The sequence below is a fragment of the Meriones unguiculatus genome, chromosome 7, assembly GCF_030254825.1.
Source record: "Meriones unguiculatus strain TT.TT164.6M chromosome 7, Bangor_MerUng_6.1, whole genome shotgun sequence".
In the NCBI taxonomy this organism is placed as follows: Eukaryota; Metazoa; Chordata; class Mammalia; order Rodentia; family Muridae; genus Meriones; species Meriones unguiculatus.
Window position 1 is genome coordinate 121,546,311 of NC_083355.1, and position 13,161 is coordinate 121,559,471.

At 44.0% G+C, this 13,161-nt stretch overlaps 1 protein-coding gene across 1 annotated transcript in view; it reads right to left on the reverse strand.

The window, feature by feature from the left end:
- Positions 1-13,161, reverse strand: part of Abcb5 (ATP binding cassette subfamily B member 5) — a 95,980-nt gene that overhangs the window by 51,839 nt on the left and 30,980 nt on the right. The window contains exons 9-12 of the mRNA XM_021657065.2: positions 12,600-12,713; positions 10,823-10,933; positions 7,393-7,518; positions 4,312-4,515 (exon numbers count right to left, since the gene is read on the reverse strand). Of these exons, the coding sequence (XP_021512740.1) occupies positions 4,312-4,515; positions 7,393-7,518; positions 10,823-10,933; positions 12,600-12,713 (555 nt within the window). The remainder of the gene's footprint in view (positions 1-4,311; positions 4,516-7,392; positions 7,519-10,822; positions 10,934-12,599; positions 12,714-13,161) is intronic.

Consider the following 13,161-nt stretch of genomic DNA (forward strand, 5'->3'; position numbering starts at 1 on the left):
TTAACTGGAATGAATTTTCAAATCTTTTAGATGACCTCAGAATGCTTTAAAAAAACTCTATGAAGCATTCATTGTAATAGTGTTTGCTGGCAATCTGATACGTTGTCTGTTCTTTTCCTCTTGGAAGTGCTGAGAAATAGTAAGACCACAATGAATGTCACTTAGCAGGGTGTGGACAAGCCCACTGTAGCCCAGTGCTGAGCAGCCACAGGCAGGACGCTGAGTTCAAAGTCAGCCTGGCCTTCAGAAGACGCTGCCTCACAAAGAAAACCCGCAAGAGCAGGTGTGGTAGTGCGCAGCTTTAAGCCTTCAGGAGGCCTTTGTGAGTTCAAGGACAGGCAGAGCTCTGTAGAGAGACCCTGTCTCAAAAGACAAAACAACAACAACAAAACCCAATAAAAAACCAAGAAAAACAAACCTACAAAACTCAAACTAAAACTGAACTTACCACAACTTCCTTTTTAAAAGCCTTTTCTTTTTCTAAAATAGTTTTTAGTCTTGGGAAACATTTAAGGCCCTTTCTTTTTATTTATTTCTTGATAAATACATTTTTAACAAATCAGATATTATTATATCACAGTGGGGTAACTTCAAGTACCTGAGACCTGAATTAACCGTATTCTATTGGGTTATGGCACACATCAGTTGAAAGGCATTTCTAAGCCTTTAATTCCTAGAGACTGATTTTTTTTGTCTTATTTTAAAAAAATATCACTCTCGAGATTGGGACAATGGCTCAGTGGTTAAGAGCACCAGCTGCCTTGGTGGGGACCCACGCCTGGTTCCCAGAGTCCATGCAGCACTCACAGTCACCGGGGTCTCCAGTTCTTCAGGGTCTGATGCCCTCTCCTGACCTCCATGGCCACTATACACGTGTGGGGCACAGACAAACATGTAGGCAGACACTCATACACACTACAAAAACCTTAAAAGGAAGAACAATTTCCCCCCCAAAAAAATCAGTCTTATTGCAGATTATTTATGCACAAGAAATGGACACATTTTATTAATATAACCCTGTTGTTTTTGCAAATAAATTAGCACTGCTGTGACCTACAAAATCTTATCAGGGTCCTTGTCATTGGAAACCTGATCTTGCTTCAAAATAGTTACATTTGGTTTTGACAGTGCAAAGTTATTTATTATTATTATTATTATTTATTTTTATTATTATTTTTGAAAGTGTCTCATGCAGCTCAGGATAGCTTCAAGTTTGCTATCTAGCCCAGAATGACATGTGTGAGTGTGTGTGTGTGTGTGTGTGTGTGTGTGAGAGAGAGAGAGAGAGAGAGAGAGAGAGAGAGAGAGAGAGATCTTCCTGCCTCTATCTCCTAAGGACCAGGATTACAGGATGTCTGGATTAAATGGTAAATGGTGTTGGGAGCTGAACGCAGAGCTTCTTCATGCTGGACAAACCCTCTGCTGAGGCACACACTGAACCACGGGAGCATGTAGCCCCTACCACAGGCCGCATCCCTGAAGTAGACTGACTCTCCTTCTGTCAGTGTCATTTACCAATAGCTTCTCAGCTAGGGATGGGGTCCTGTGCCCCCCTCCCCTGGAGCATTGACTGATTTGATCTTGAGATTTTATTTTTAAAAATCTTTATTTTTCTTTATTTCTGATTGAAACTTTTTTTAAATAGTTGAAATGGACATTGGTTATATAGAGACATGTAGAACAGTTACTTGTATGGTGTATCTAGCCTTTTTATTTTCTAACTGGCATTTTTTGAACGAAGATTTTAACTTAATTTAATCCAGTTTACTGCTTTCTTCTTGTTGATTCTCTCCTCCCCTCTGGATGACCCAGGGCTTTTAGCATGGCAGAAAACATTCCACACCAAGTTTCACCCTCAGCCTTTACTTTCAGGTCTTTTTATAATAATTGTCAGGAATTTCATAATGTCAACAGTATATCTTGATCGGATCAGCAGTCCTCTTATCCGCCTCAGGCTTTTCAAACCCGACTCTCTCAGGCACTGCCTCTGGAAAGTTGGGATCATAAGTGCAACCACAACACACATAGTTGGCCAGTCTACAACTTTTTTAAAGATTTATTTTTAAACTTTGTGTGTGTGTGTGCTCCACATGTGTACATATAGATGCTGCGGACTCCAGAAGGGGTTGTGGTCCCTGGTACTAGAGTTACACATGCGTGTAAGCTGCCCTATATGTGTGTTAGGAGCCAAACCTGGGTCTTCTTCAAGAGCAGCAAACGCCACTAACTGCTGAACCTTCTCACTAACCCCCACTTCTCCACTTTAAAAATCAGCACATAGTTTCCTAAGAGTTCTTTGCTTATCCCGACATCATGATTTCTTCTTGTTTCTACTAAGGTAGTAAATTACTTAATTATTCTTTTGAGACTGTCTTACTCTATAGCTCAGATTGGTTTTCTACTGGTTATGTAGTGTGGGCTCACCTCCAAATGGTGATCCTCCTACCTCAGTTTTCTAAGTGTTTTCCTAAATTTTTATTTTTCAAATCCAAGCTAATTTTGCTTTAAAATATGTGACAAATTAATTTTTGTCTGTGGTGTGTTGCAAAAACCACAGCTCATTGGATATCTTGTTCCAGGACAATTTTTTTTTCTTCCACCTGCTTAATTCTGTTAGCCTGAAACTGAATTGGGCCCATTTCTGGAGTCTTTGCCGTGCTGTTTGACATATCCACTTGTATTCTTATACAGCACTTACATTCAACATGGCACTATTTATTGGTTCTCTTGAACTAGATGTTATATCTGCCAGCATTGCTCTGTTTATAAAGCTGCTGTCTCCTATTCACATTTTTACTTCATAAATACAAAAATATTTTAGAGTCCATGCATCACTTTCTCATATACAAAAGACTCATAGAATTCTCTGACTGGTGAAGAATCAGACTTCTAGGTCAACTTGAGAAGAATATATAAACATTGACTCTTTAATAAACAAGGCACGATTTATTTAAGATTTTTCATTGTTTTGGTTAACCTTTTACTAAATGTACTCTTAAATTTTTGCTTTGAGGCTGGAGAGATGGCTCAGAGATTAAGCAAACTGGCTGCTCTTCCAGAGGTCCTGAGTTCAATTCCCAGCAACCACATGGTGGCTCACAACCAGCTATAATGGGATCTGGTGCCCTCTGCTGATATGCAGGTCTACTGGAGACAACACTGTATACATAGTAAATAAATAAATCTTTAAAAAAACTTTTATTTTGATGATATTGTATGAGCTTTTTAATTTTTTATAACTTTTGCCACTGTTTAAAGATTTAATTGATTTTTGAGAACTTTTGGGCTCATTAATTATTGCTTTTTCTTGAATTTGTTTGGCAGTTTCTGTCTTTGAAGGGGTTGACCCTTTTCCAAGCTGTTAAATCCACAGGCACAAGGGGTGCATAGTCTCCCCTTGTGTGCAACTTGTCATTGACTGGGGCTCAGGGGTCAAGAATGGCCTTTCATTGCTGACTCTCTCTCTGTCTCTTTCCCCTTCCTCTCCCTGTCTCCCCCTAACTCCATCTCTAACTCCCTCTTCTTCTCCCCATCTCTCATGTTTTCTGTCTCTTTTCTGGTTAAGCTGTCTGTGGACTTCGGTATTCATCAAGCTAACCTTTGGTTTCTCCTTTTATTCTTTGTACTACATTGTTGTGATTTACTGTCATAAATACAGCAAGAGGCATCTTTGTCTGTTGAAGAGCATGCACACACATTCCTAAATTCAAGTGGGAGGTGGGAGAGCACTGGCGATGAGTAAACTCACTGAAAGCAATAAAAGGCAACGAAAGGAAATTACCCTTTCCCACACACAGGGAAGGAAGTGCCAAGCCCTTAGTGATATGCTGGGCTGCGTGTCACTGTTAATTCACAGCATAATGAACATTGAATATTTAAAAATTTTTCTTTCAACACACTCAGTGTAGTTTTTAAGAGCGTCCTTCAAAATTAATGCTTTTGTTCTTGTGACATTCTGGAATGATGGAATTCAGATGTAATTTAATTTCAAGCGTAATCTTTTTGTATTTTACTGGGTGCATACGACAATTTCCAGGCGGTTCTAATGAACTTAAACTTCAGGAAACGTAGATAAATGCTTTAATAGCTATCACACCATGCTCATTAATACACGTCTTGCTGCCAAGAGTTTCAAATTTATCTGTTTACAGTTTCACCTTTCTTTCCTGGTGTTCATTCCTTCCTCTTAGTGTGTGTGCGAGCGCGGCGCTCCCACTATTGGCCACTAGATGGAGCGACGAGCCGAGGTTTTCCGACTCCCTTTCTCGGAAACCTTTGTGGATGGCGAGAACCCGGCAGCACCAGGCTCACCTTAGGAAACGCCATGATGAAGTCGTAGGCATTCGCCTCCTTCGCTGCCTGTTCCATCTCCTCGTCATTCACGCCTTCGCGCCCAAACTTAATGTTGTTACCGACGGTGGTCCCAAACAAAGCGGGCTCCTGGCTGACCACACCAACGTGCTCTCGGTAATGCCTCACGTTCTGGGCTCGGATGTCGGTCTCATCCAGCGTGATCTGCCAAACCAAAGAACAAGGCAGACTGTAACGGCGGCCGAAGCCTTGGCTTTCACCTGTCGTCTTAAGCCGGGGAATAAACCGAGAAGCAGTACCTCTGAACACTGGCTATATTTTGGACAACAGCAATAGATTTTTTTTCCCTCGTAGATTGAAACCAACAAACCTTCAAGACATATTTAAAGTCCCAAGAAAGTATAGTTATTAACGATGCTGGCCATAAGATACATGCACACAAATGCTGTAGGTGCGCCAAGTGTGATCATGTAGACAGATACCATCGACTTTGTTGTTCTAAAACTGAGGAGGCTTTAAGGTTCTAGCCTTCTTTATTCCTCAATGCCCTGTGCAATCACAAAAGAGCAAAGTTCCTTCAATCATAGTTTTAACTGTGAAGAAGATCTGTCTTTTTGAGGTAGCACCTTCACCACAGCACACTGCAGAGACAGAGCTGGATGTGCCCGTGAGAGGCTCCACCCCTCACAGCCTTGGAATTTGTGTGGAGTCGGGTCTAAGATAGTCTGAACAAGTTTTCTTATGAAGACAACAGTTGATGTTAAGTAGAAGCACTAAGAAGCTGTTCTGTGAATATCAGCCTCAGGTGAGAGTTAATTTCATCATTGTAAATTATGGAAAATGAAGAAGAATGGGCCCAGGAGACAGCTCAACAAGGCAAGGTCCTCGCTGTGCAGCCTGTCTGCTCCAGTCCTTGGCACCCATGTGAAGGTGAAAGAGGGCTCCACACGTGTTTGTAGCTTCTGTACTCTCATGCAACAATAATAAATACACTTTCAAAAGAATGAGCACCAATGTTCTTAGCCATCAGGGAGGTGCAAATCAAAACGACACTGAGATTTCACCTTACAACCATCAGAATGGCTAAGATCAAAAACTCAAGTGACAACACATGCTGGAGAGGATGTGGAGAAAGGGGAACCCTCCTCCACTGCTGGTGGGAATGTAAACTGGTACAACCACTCTGGAAAGCTATCTGGCGTTTTCTCAGACAATTAGGAATAGCGCTTCCTCAAGACCCAGCTATACCACTGCTAGGTATATATGCAAAACATGCTCAAGTACACAACAAGGACATTTGCTCAACCATGTTCATAGCAGCTTTATTTGTAATAGCCAGAATCTGGAAACAACCTAGATGTCGTTCAACAGAAGAAATGATACAAAATTATGGCACTTTTACACAATGGAATACTACTCAGCAATTAAAAACAAGGAAATCATGACATTTGCTTGCAAGTGGTGGGATCTAGAAAAGATCATCCTGAGTGAGGTATCCCAGAAGCAGAAAGACACACACAGTATATACTCACTTATAAGTGGATATTAGACATATACTATAGGATAATCATACTAAAATCTGTACACCTAAAGAAGCTAATCAAGAAGGAGGATCCTGGGTAAGATGATCAATCCTCATTCAGAAAGGCAAACAGGATGGACACCAGAATAGGGAGAAAACAGGGAACAGGACAGGAGCCTATCACAGAGGGCCTCTGAAAGACTCTACCCAGCAGGGTATCAAAACAGATGCTGAGACTCAGAGCCAAATTTTAGGTAGAGTACAGGGACTCTTATGAAACAAGGGGAAGATAGAAAAATCTGGAGAGAATAGGAGCTCCACAAGGAGAGAGAAAAAAAAATCTGGGCTCAGGGGTCTTTTCAGAGACTGATACTCCAACCAAGGACCATTCATGGAGATAACCTAGAACCCCTGCACAGATGTAGCCCATGGCAGCTCATTGCCCAAGTGGGTTTCCTAGTAATGGGAACAGCAGCTCTCCCCAACATGAACTGATTGGCCTGCTCTTTGATCACCTCCCCCTAAGGGGGGAGCAGCCTTACCAGGCCACAGAGGAAGACAATGCAGCCACTCCTGATGAGACCTGATAGGCTAGGGTCAGATGGAAGGAGAGGAAGACCTCCCTATCAGTGGACTGGGGGAGGGGCATGGGTAGAGAAGAAGGAGGGAGGATGGGATTGGGAGGGCATGAGGAAGGGAGCAACAGTTGGGATATAAAGTGAAAAACCACAATTAATAAAAAATAAATAAATTAAAGAATGAAAAGAAAATATCACAAAAAAGAGAACGAGCATACTTCTACAGATATTATTATAACACATCTTGAAAGTCTTTTCTTTTTCTTTTTCTTTTTTTATATTGTTTATGTTGCTGGGGTTCAAACCCAAGGCCTTGCTTTCCAGGCAAGTATTCACCACTCAAGAACAACTTTAGCCCTTAGGTTTTTTTGTTTGTTTGTCTTTTAAAACAGTTTCACTATTTAGTCCAGGATGGACTTAAACTTAGGAGATCTCTGTGTCAACCTCCTGAGTGCTGGCACTCTAGGTATTCATCACCATGTCCAGTGACATGGTTTCACCAGACATTCACTCACCATCAACCTAGTCTATAATCGATTTATTATGTTGTCAGGCTACACATAAGAGACCAGTGTTTGGGTATGTGCTAACGTGTGCACAGGGGCCAGTGTTTGGGTATGTGCTCACGTGTGCACAGGGGCCAGTGTTTGGGTGGCTTCTTAGATCCCGGTCCTCCTTAGTTTTTGAGATAGGGTCTTTCAGGGAACCTGGGGCTCACCAGTTCTTCCCACTGCTGACCAGCATTCCTGAGAGATCCTCCCCCCATCTCCACGTCCTGAGCAGTGGGATTGCAGACGTTCAAGCCACGCCTGGCCTGGCTGTGTGTGGGTTGTGGGTAGAGCAGCACTCTTGACTACACGGCAAGCCCTGACACACTGAGCCGGGCCCCCAGCCCTCCCCGTGTGGCTCCGGCAGTGGGCACTCACACACTGAGCCGGGCCCCCAGCCCTCCCCTTGGCGGCTCCGGCAGTGGGCACTCACGCAGCCTTCCTCCGGGTCGTACAGCCGCTGTAGGAGCCGGACCGTCGTCGTCTTGCCGCTGCCGCTGGGACCAACCAACGCTACTGTCTCTCCAGACTTAATCCTGAGATTGAGTCCCTTCAGAATCTGTGTACATTACAAACAGAAAATCCTATGTGTCTCGTGAAAACAGTTTTGATCTTATATTTATTTCTATAAGATCTCATTTATATCTATAATAACAGTTTGGGAGTATATTTAAATTTTTTTATGCAAAGAAGAGCTCTAATTTAAGAGTTAGCTAGCCACAGCAAACTGTTCATATTTTTATTAGCCTTTTTTGATTGTTCAAAATAATGTGTTTTCATAAAGCATTTTCATACATGCATGTAATATGTATTGATCACATTCATCCTTTCATTGCTTTCTCTTTCCCTCTCTCTTCTTCTTGTTTCCCTTCCTCTTTCCAAATGAACATCACAATTTTCCCTAAGCATGTGTGTCTGCTCACGTATGCATGTTTGCATGTGTGCAGGTGCAAATGCTTGTGCGTGTGTGCGTGTGTGCGTGTGTGCGTGTGTGCGTGTGTGCGGAGGCCCTGTGTTAGCATCAGGAGTGTGTCTCAATTGTTTTCCATCGTAAGTACTGTGGCAGGGCCTCTCCGAGCCTGGCCCTCACTGTTCAGTGAGTCAAGGTGGCTAGCATTTGGGGTTCTAGCTCTTCCTCTTACACACAGGATTATTGGTGGGCTGCTGGACCTACCCAGCATGAGCGCTGGGATCCGCACCCTGGTCCTCATGGTGGAGTAGTGAGCATCTTACTTACTAAAGCACGTACGGAGCCTACAAACTTCACACTTTAACTGAAAATATCTCACATGAATCACATGACAAGTAAGTTAAAATTTTATCTTAATTTATAATAACTGAAGTCTTGGTGGGTAACGCTGAGTTACTTAGAAAGCTCTCTTAGAATAGGTCTAACATTTTTACAAAGTGCATTCAAAACAGCTGTTGGCGAGCCCATGAGCGAGGTCTTAGAGTTCTACTTGGCTTCCTGGGTCTCAGCACACATTTCAACATGACGGGAATATTTACACTTTTCTCCACGTCTGAGAGTCACTCCCAGGACTTAGTACCTGGGACAGACTTGAGCTCAGTCTGTGACTACTGACACCCTCAGAGATCTTTGCCTGCAACTGTGTGTTTCCAGCTCCTTAGAGCTTCTCATTTCGATTTCCTCATTTGTAACAACACAAATATTTAAATGAGCCCAGTGTAAACTCATGAGTGGTCCAACCAGAAAAACATTGTGTTTTTTTTTTTTTGTTTTTTTTTTTTTTTTAAACGGAGATGAGAGTTCTCGACTAATGATAAAGGGTATTTCTCCCACTTGAACTTCCAACCTCAAGTTGGTTTTCTTAGTCCCATGGGAAGAACTTAAAGTGGGTTGGTTGACCTTAAAAAGTAGCTATTCAACGTAACAGAAAGGTTTATATTCAGAAGTTCATTTAAGGGCTGGGGGTATGGCTCAGCAGATAAAAATGCTGGTCACATAAGCTGGATGACCTGAGCTCAGCCCCTCGAACCGTGTTAAGAGAATTCAATGTGCTAGCTTTCACCTAGGAAGCTCTCAGGCACAGCCATTTGTCAGATCAGCAGAGACAAGGGAGGAACCTGACCGTCTGGGAGAACCAAGTCCCGAAAGCTGTGCTGCTTGTGAGCTCTGCCTGTGCTCAGTGTCATATTTCCCCTTCCACTCCCGAGCACACACACAAATTAGTTAAAGACAATTGTTTATGGTGGCACACACCAGTCAGAGTTTGAGGCCACTAACGGCTATGCGGTGAAAACCCAGCTTCACAGTAAAGAAAACAAATGGAGAATTGTTTAGGGCTCAGAGAGCATGCATGGCTCAGGGCGTTCTAATGGCACAACTGGTGCTCGGCCCCAGACACCAGGCTAAAGTGCTTTACTGAGAGAAAAGACAAAAACAGGGAAAATGATGGCAAGTGACAAGTCATAAAACAAAAGACTTTGAGGAGAGAATTTCAGTAAAAAGGCTGGTGAGAGAAAAATAAAGTGGGAGTAGGCACATTATTTTTAATGAAATGTTATAAAGCACATTGGGAGTTGATAGCATTAGTGATATCTGTTCCATTTGTTTCTCTCTTTTTCTCTTAATTGTTTATTTAGTTAGCAGCTGCCTCGTGAAAGCCTCAACAATACTACTCTTGAGGGTGGGTAGCACAGGGTGTAATTGCATTAATTAAATGCGAGGAGAATTTACTAGGACAGACAAACATGTTTTTCCAAGAGCTATTTGGGCTTTGAACGGTTAGTTTATGGAGTCCACTCCACTAGGGCAGTCGGTTGGGAGCTAGGCTGAAATATTTTTTTTTAATTTAATTTATTTTATTTTTTAAATATTAGTTACAGTTTATTAACTTTGTATCCCAGCTATATCCCACCTCCTCTTTCCCTCCCAACCCCAACCTCCCTCCCTCATCTCCTCTCTGCCCCTTTCCAAGTCCACAGATAGGGGAGGTCTCCTCCTCTTCCATCATAGGCTGAAGTCTTAAAACTCTTAAAGGCTGAGGGATAAGCGTGGAACAGGTTGTGTGTGTTCATGTGTGCACATGAGCTCAAGCACAGGCGTGTACTTGTGCGCAGGCATGCAGTGTGGAGAGTGAGAGAGGTATCAAAGACACAATTCCGGATGCAGTAGAAGCCCCAAAGATGGGAGAGGGGAGGCCTAGCAGATAGGTCACACCTGACGGTGGGAAACTCAGATTAAAATTAATTGCTGATTTTCCAAAAAAAAAAAGAAGGAAGCGCAGCTGGGGAATATCCGTGCAGCACCAGCAGGGGGCAGCATAAGTCCAGGACATTTCCTTGTGCTCAGAAAGGCAGAAAGGAGTTGAAAATGCCCCAGTCTTCTACAGGAGAGAGGCTGCAAAAGACAAATCGCTTCCACATAGATTTGTCCACTATTTGTCAGTCTGCCTACCTACCAGTCTACTTGTGTCTGGAAGCAAGTAGCCAAAATCTGGGTCAAAATTATCCCAAAGAGGGTCTGGGGAGATGGCTCCCTGGACAAATGTGAAGAGGTAGCTCAGCTCCCCAGCAGTCACAGCGACCTGGACGGGGCTGGGCAGCCCACCTGTGACCCTGTGTGTGGGAAGCAGTGACAGGGGGTCCCTGGAGCAAACTGGCCAACCAGACTGGCCGAGTTGGTGAGCTTCGGGCTTAAGTGGGAGACTTTCCTCAATGTGAAGGACACCGAATGTTGACCTCCGGCCTTCATGGGAATATGGACGCGTGCATACACACTCCCACAGCTGATCGCGCGCACGCACACACAAACGCAAACAGAGAAATCTTTTAAAAAACGGAAAGAATCTGGACAGAAGACAATGGCAGAAAATAGAATGCAACTGAATTTAACCTACCTTGACAGAAGGTCTTGATGGATAGCTGAAAGAAACATTTTTAAATTCTATGTTTCCTTCTATACAGTCAGGTTTATATCCAGTTGTTGAAAAGTTATCTATATTGGGTTTCTTGGGGAAGAAAAAGAGACTGTGATACATCTTTCAAGGCTAAGCAGATCTCTATTTCTATCCCACAACAAGTTTAGAGATGGACGTTACCTTTTAAACATCCTCTGCTGCAGAAGTGCATAAAGTTAGACACAAAGTTTTTTTGGTTTTTTTTTTTTTGGTTCTTTTTACTTTTTAGGGTTCTGTTTGCTTTAGTTTTTTGAGACAGGGTTTCTCTGTGCAGCACTGGCTGGCCTGGAACTTGCTCTGTAGACCAGGCTGGCCTCAAACTCACAGAGATCCCCCTGCCTCTGCCTCCTGAGTGCTGGGATTGAAGGTGTGCACCCCACTGCCAGGCAGACATGAAGTTTAAAAAAATCCCCACAAAAGAGTTAAACACAGTCATTGGTTGGACTCGCCCAACTCTGCGCCCTCTCTATCCCCGCACACCTTGTAGTCAGGGCACATTTTGGGTTGAAGGTTTTGTGTGTGGGTTGGTGTTCCTCTCCCTCCACTAGGAGTCCTGCCTGACTCGAAGGTAGTCCCTTCATGTCCCCACTGCTAGGGGCATCAGCTAGAGTCACCCCCATATCCTCCAGGAGCCTGCCCTGTCTCAGGTCTCCAGCTTGCCTCCCAGATGTCCTCCCTCCCCTGTTTCCCTTCCCTCTCCCGGCCCTCTCACTCTTCCCCCACAAAACCTGAGACCACCCCACAGTAGAGAGGGAACCCCTGACACTGTTCATGAGACTCTGCTTTGCTTGCAGACAGAGCCTAGCATTATTGTCTTCTGAGAGGCTCCACCCGGCAGTGGATCAGAACAGATGCTGAGACTCACAGCCAAACGTGGGGCGGAGCTCAGGGAGTCCTGTGGTAGTGCTGGGGGAGGATGGAAGGACCTGGAGCGGACAGGAGCTCCATGAGAAGACCAATAGAGCCAGCTAACCAGGGCTTTGGGGCTTACAGAGGCTGAAGCACCGACCAATGCACAGTCTGGACCTCCTACATGTATGTAGGCCTCCTACACATATGTAGGCCTCCTACACGTATGTAACCCATGGACAGCTTAGTCCTCATGTAGGCCCTACCAAGTAGAGTGGGAGCTGTTTCTGACCTGGACTCTGTTGCCTGTGTTTGGATCACTTCCCCCTAGTGAGGCTGCCTTGCCTGGCTTCAGTGGAAGATGATGCACTCCGTCCTGATGCGACTTGATTTACTGGGATAGGTTGGTACGGGGGCTTTACTTTTTCTGAGAAAAAGGGGAAGGGAAAAGAAGGAAGAGGGTGGGAGGGTAGGACCGGGAGGAAAGAAGGAAGGGTGCTTGTTTGGGATGTAAAGTGAATTAAAACAAAACAAACAAACAAAAAAACAAACAAACAAAAAAGGAGGCAGAGGCAGGCAATCTGTGAGTTCAAGGCCAGCCTGGTTTACAAAGAGAGTCTAGAACAGCCAAGACTACACAAGAGAAACCCCGTCTCAAAAAACAAACAAAAAACCAAAGCAAACAAACAACAACAAAAACTTCCAAAACCAACAAAATGAACCAAAAAAAGAGTTAAACAGTCTTTCCTCCCATAACCAAATGACAAAGGTGTAGGTTTTTACACAGCCTCTGGTTTTCGTGAGACCAATGTCTTTTGTGCTGCTTCCCAAAAGGATAGCTATCTTTCAAAGCAATGGCAGCTCCTACCTTATCAATAACCTGGAAGATGTTAAAGGCGGCTCCCCGGGCTACAGTGAAGGTTTCCAAGTGAGGGGCTGCAGCCCCAATGCAGTAACTACTGTGGATCACACTGAAGAAAACCTACAGGACAGAGCACACAGCAGTGACCGTCTGCAGCGCTGTAGGACAGACAACAGGAGGTGTGATGGCCTAGGCTTACGGAGGTAAGAATGTGGACAGTGCGATGGAAACTCAAAGGAAACACAGGCTGTCCCGCGCATTTGTGGCCCTTTCTTAGACCTGCTTTCCACGACTCCGTGGATTTATGTCGCTCAGCTCACTAAACCGTGTTGGGCCACAGGAAGTGCTCCAAGCTCAGTGTGCTGGCTGTGTGCCCCTGCAGTCCACTCTGACCAGTGAGGGAAGTTTTAGAAAAAGAATGACTGAAGTGGTAATGCAGAGACACCGTACTGTTTCTACCCATTTGAAAATCTGTTTCTGTCACTGGACAGCTGTCCATATTTAAGCAAAATGCCTCTGCAGCAGAAAGTCAAATAAGGAAAGAATTCTCCAAGGTAGTGCCTTTTCT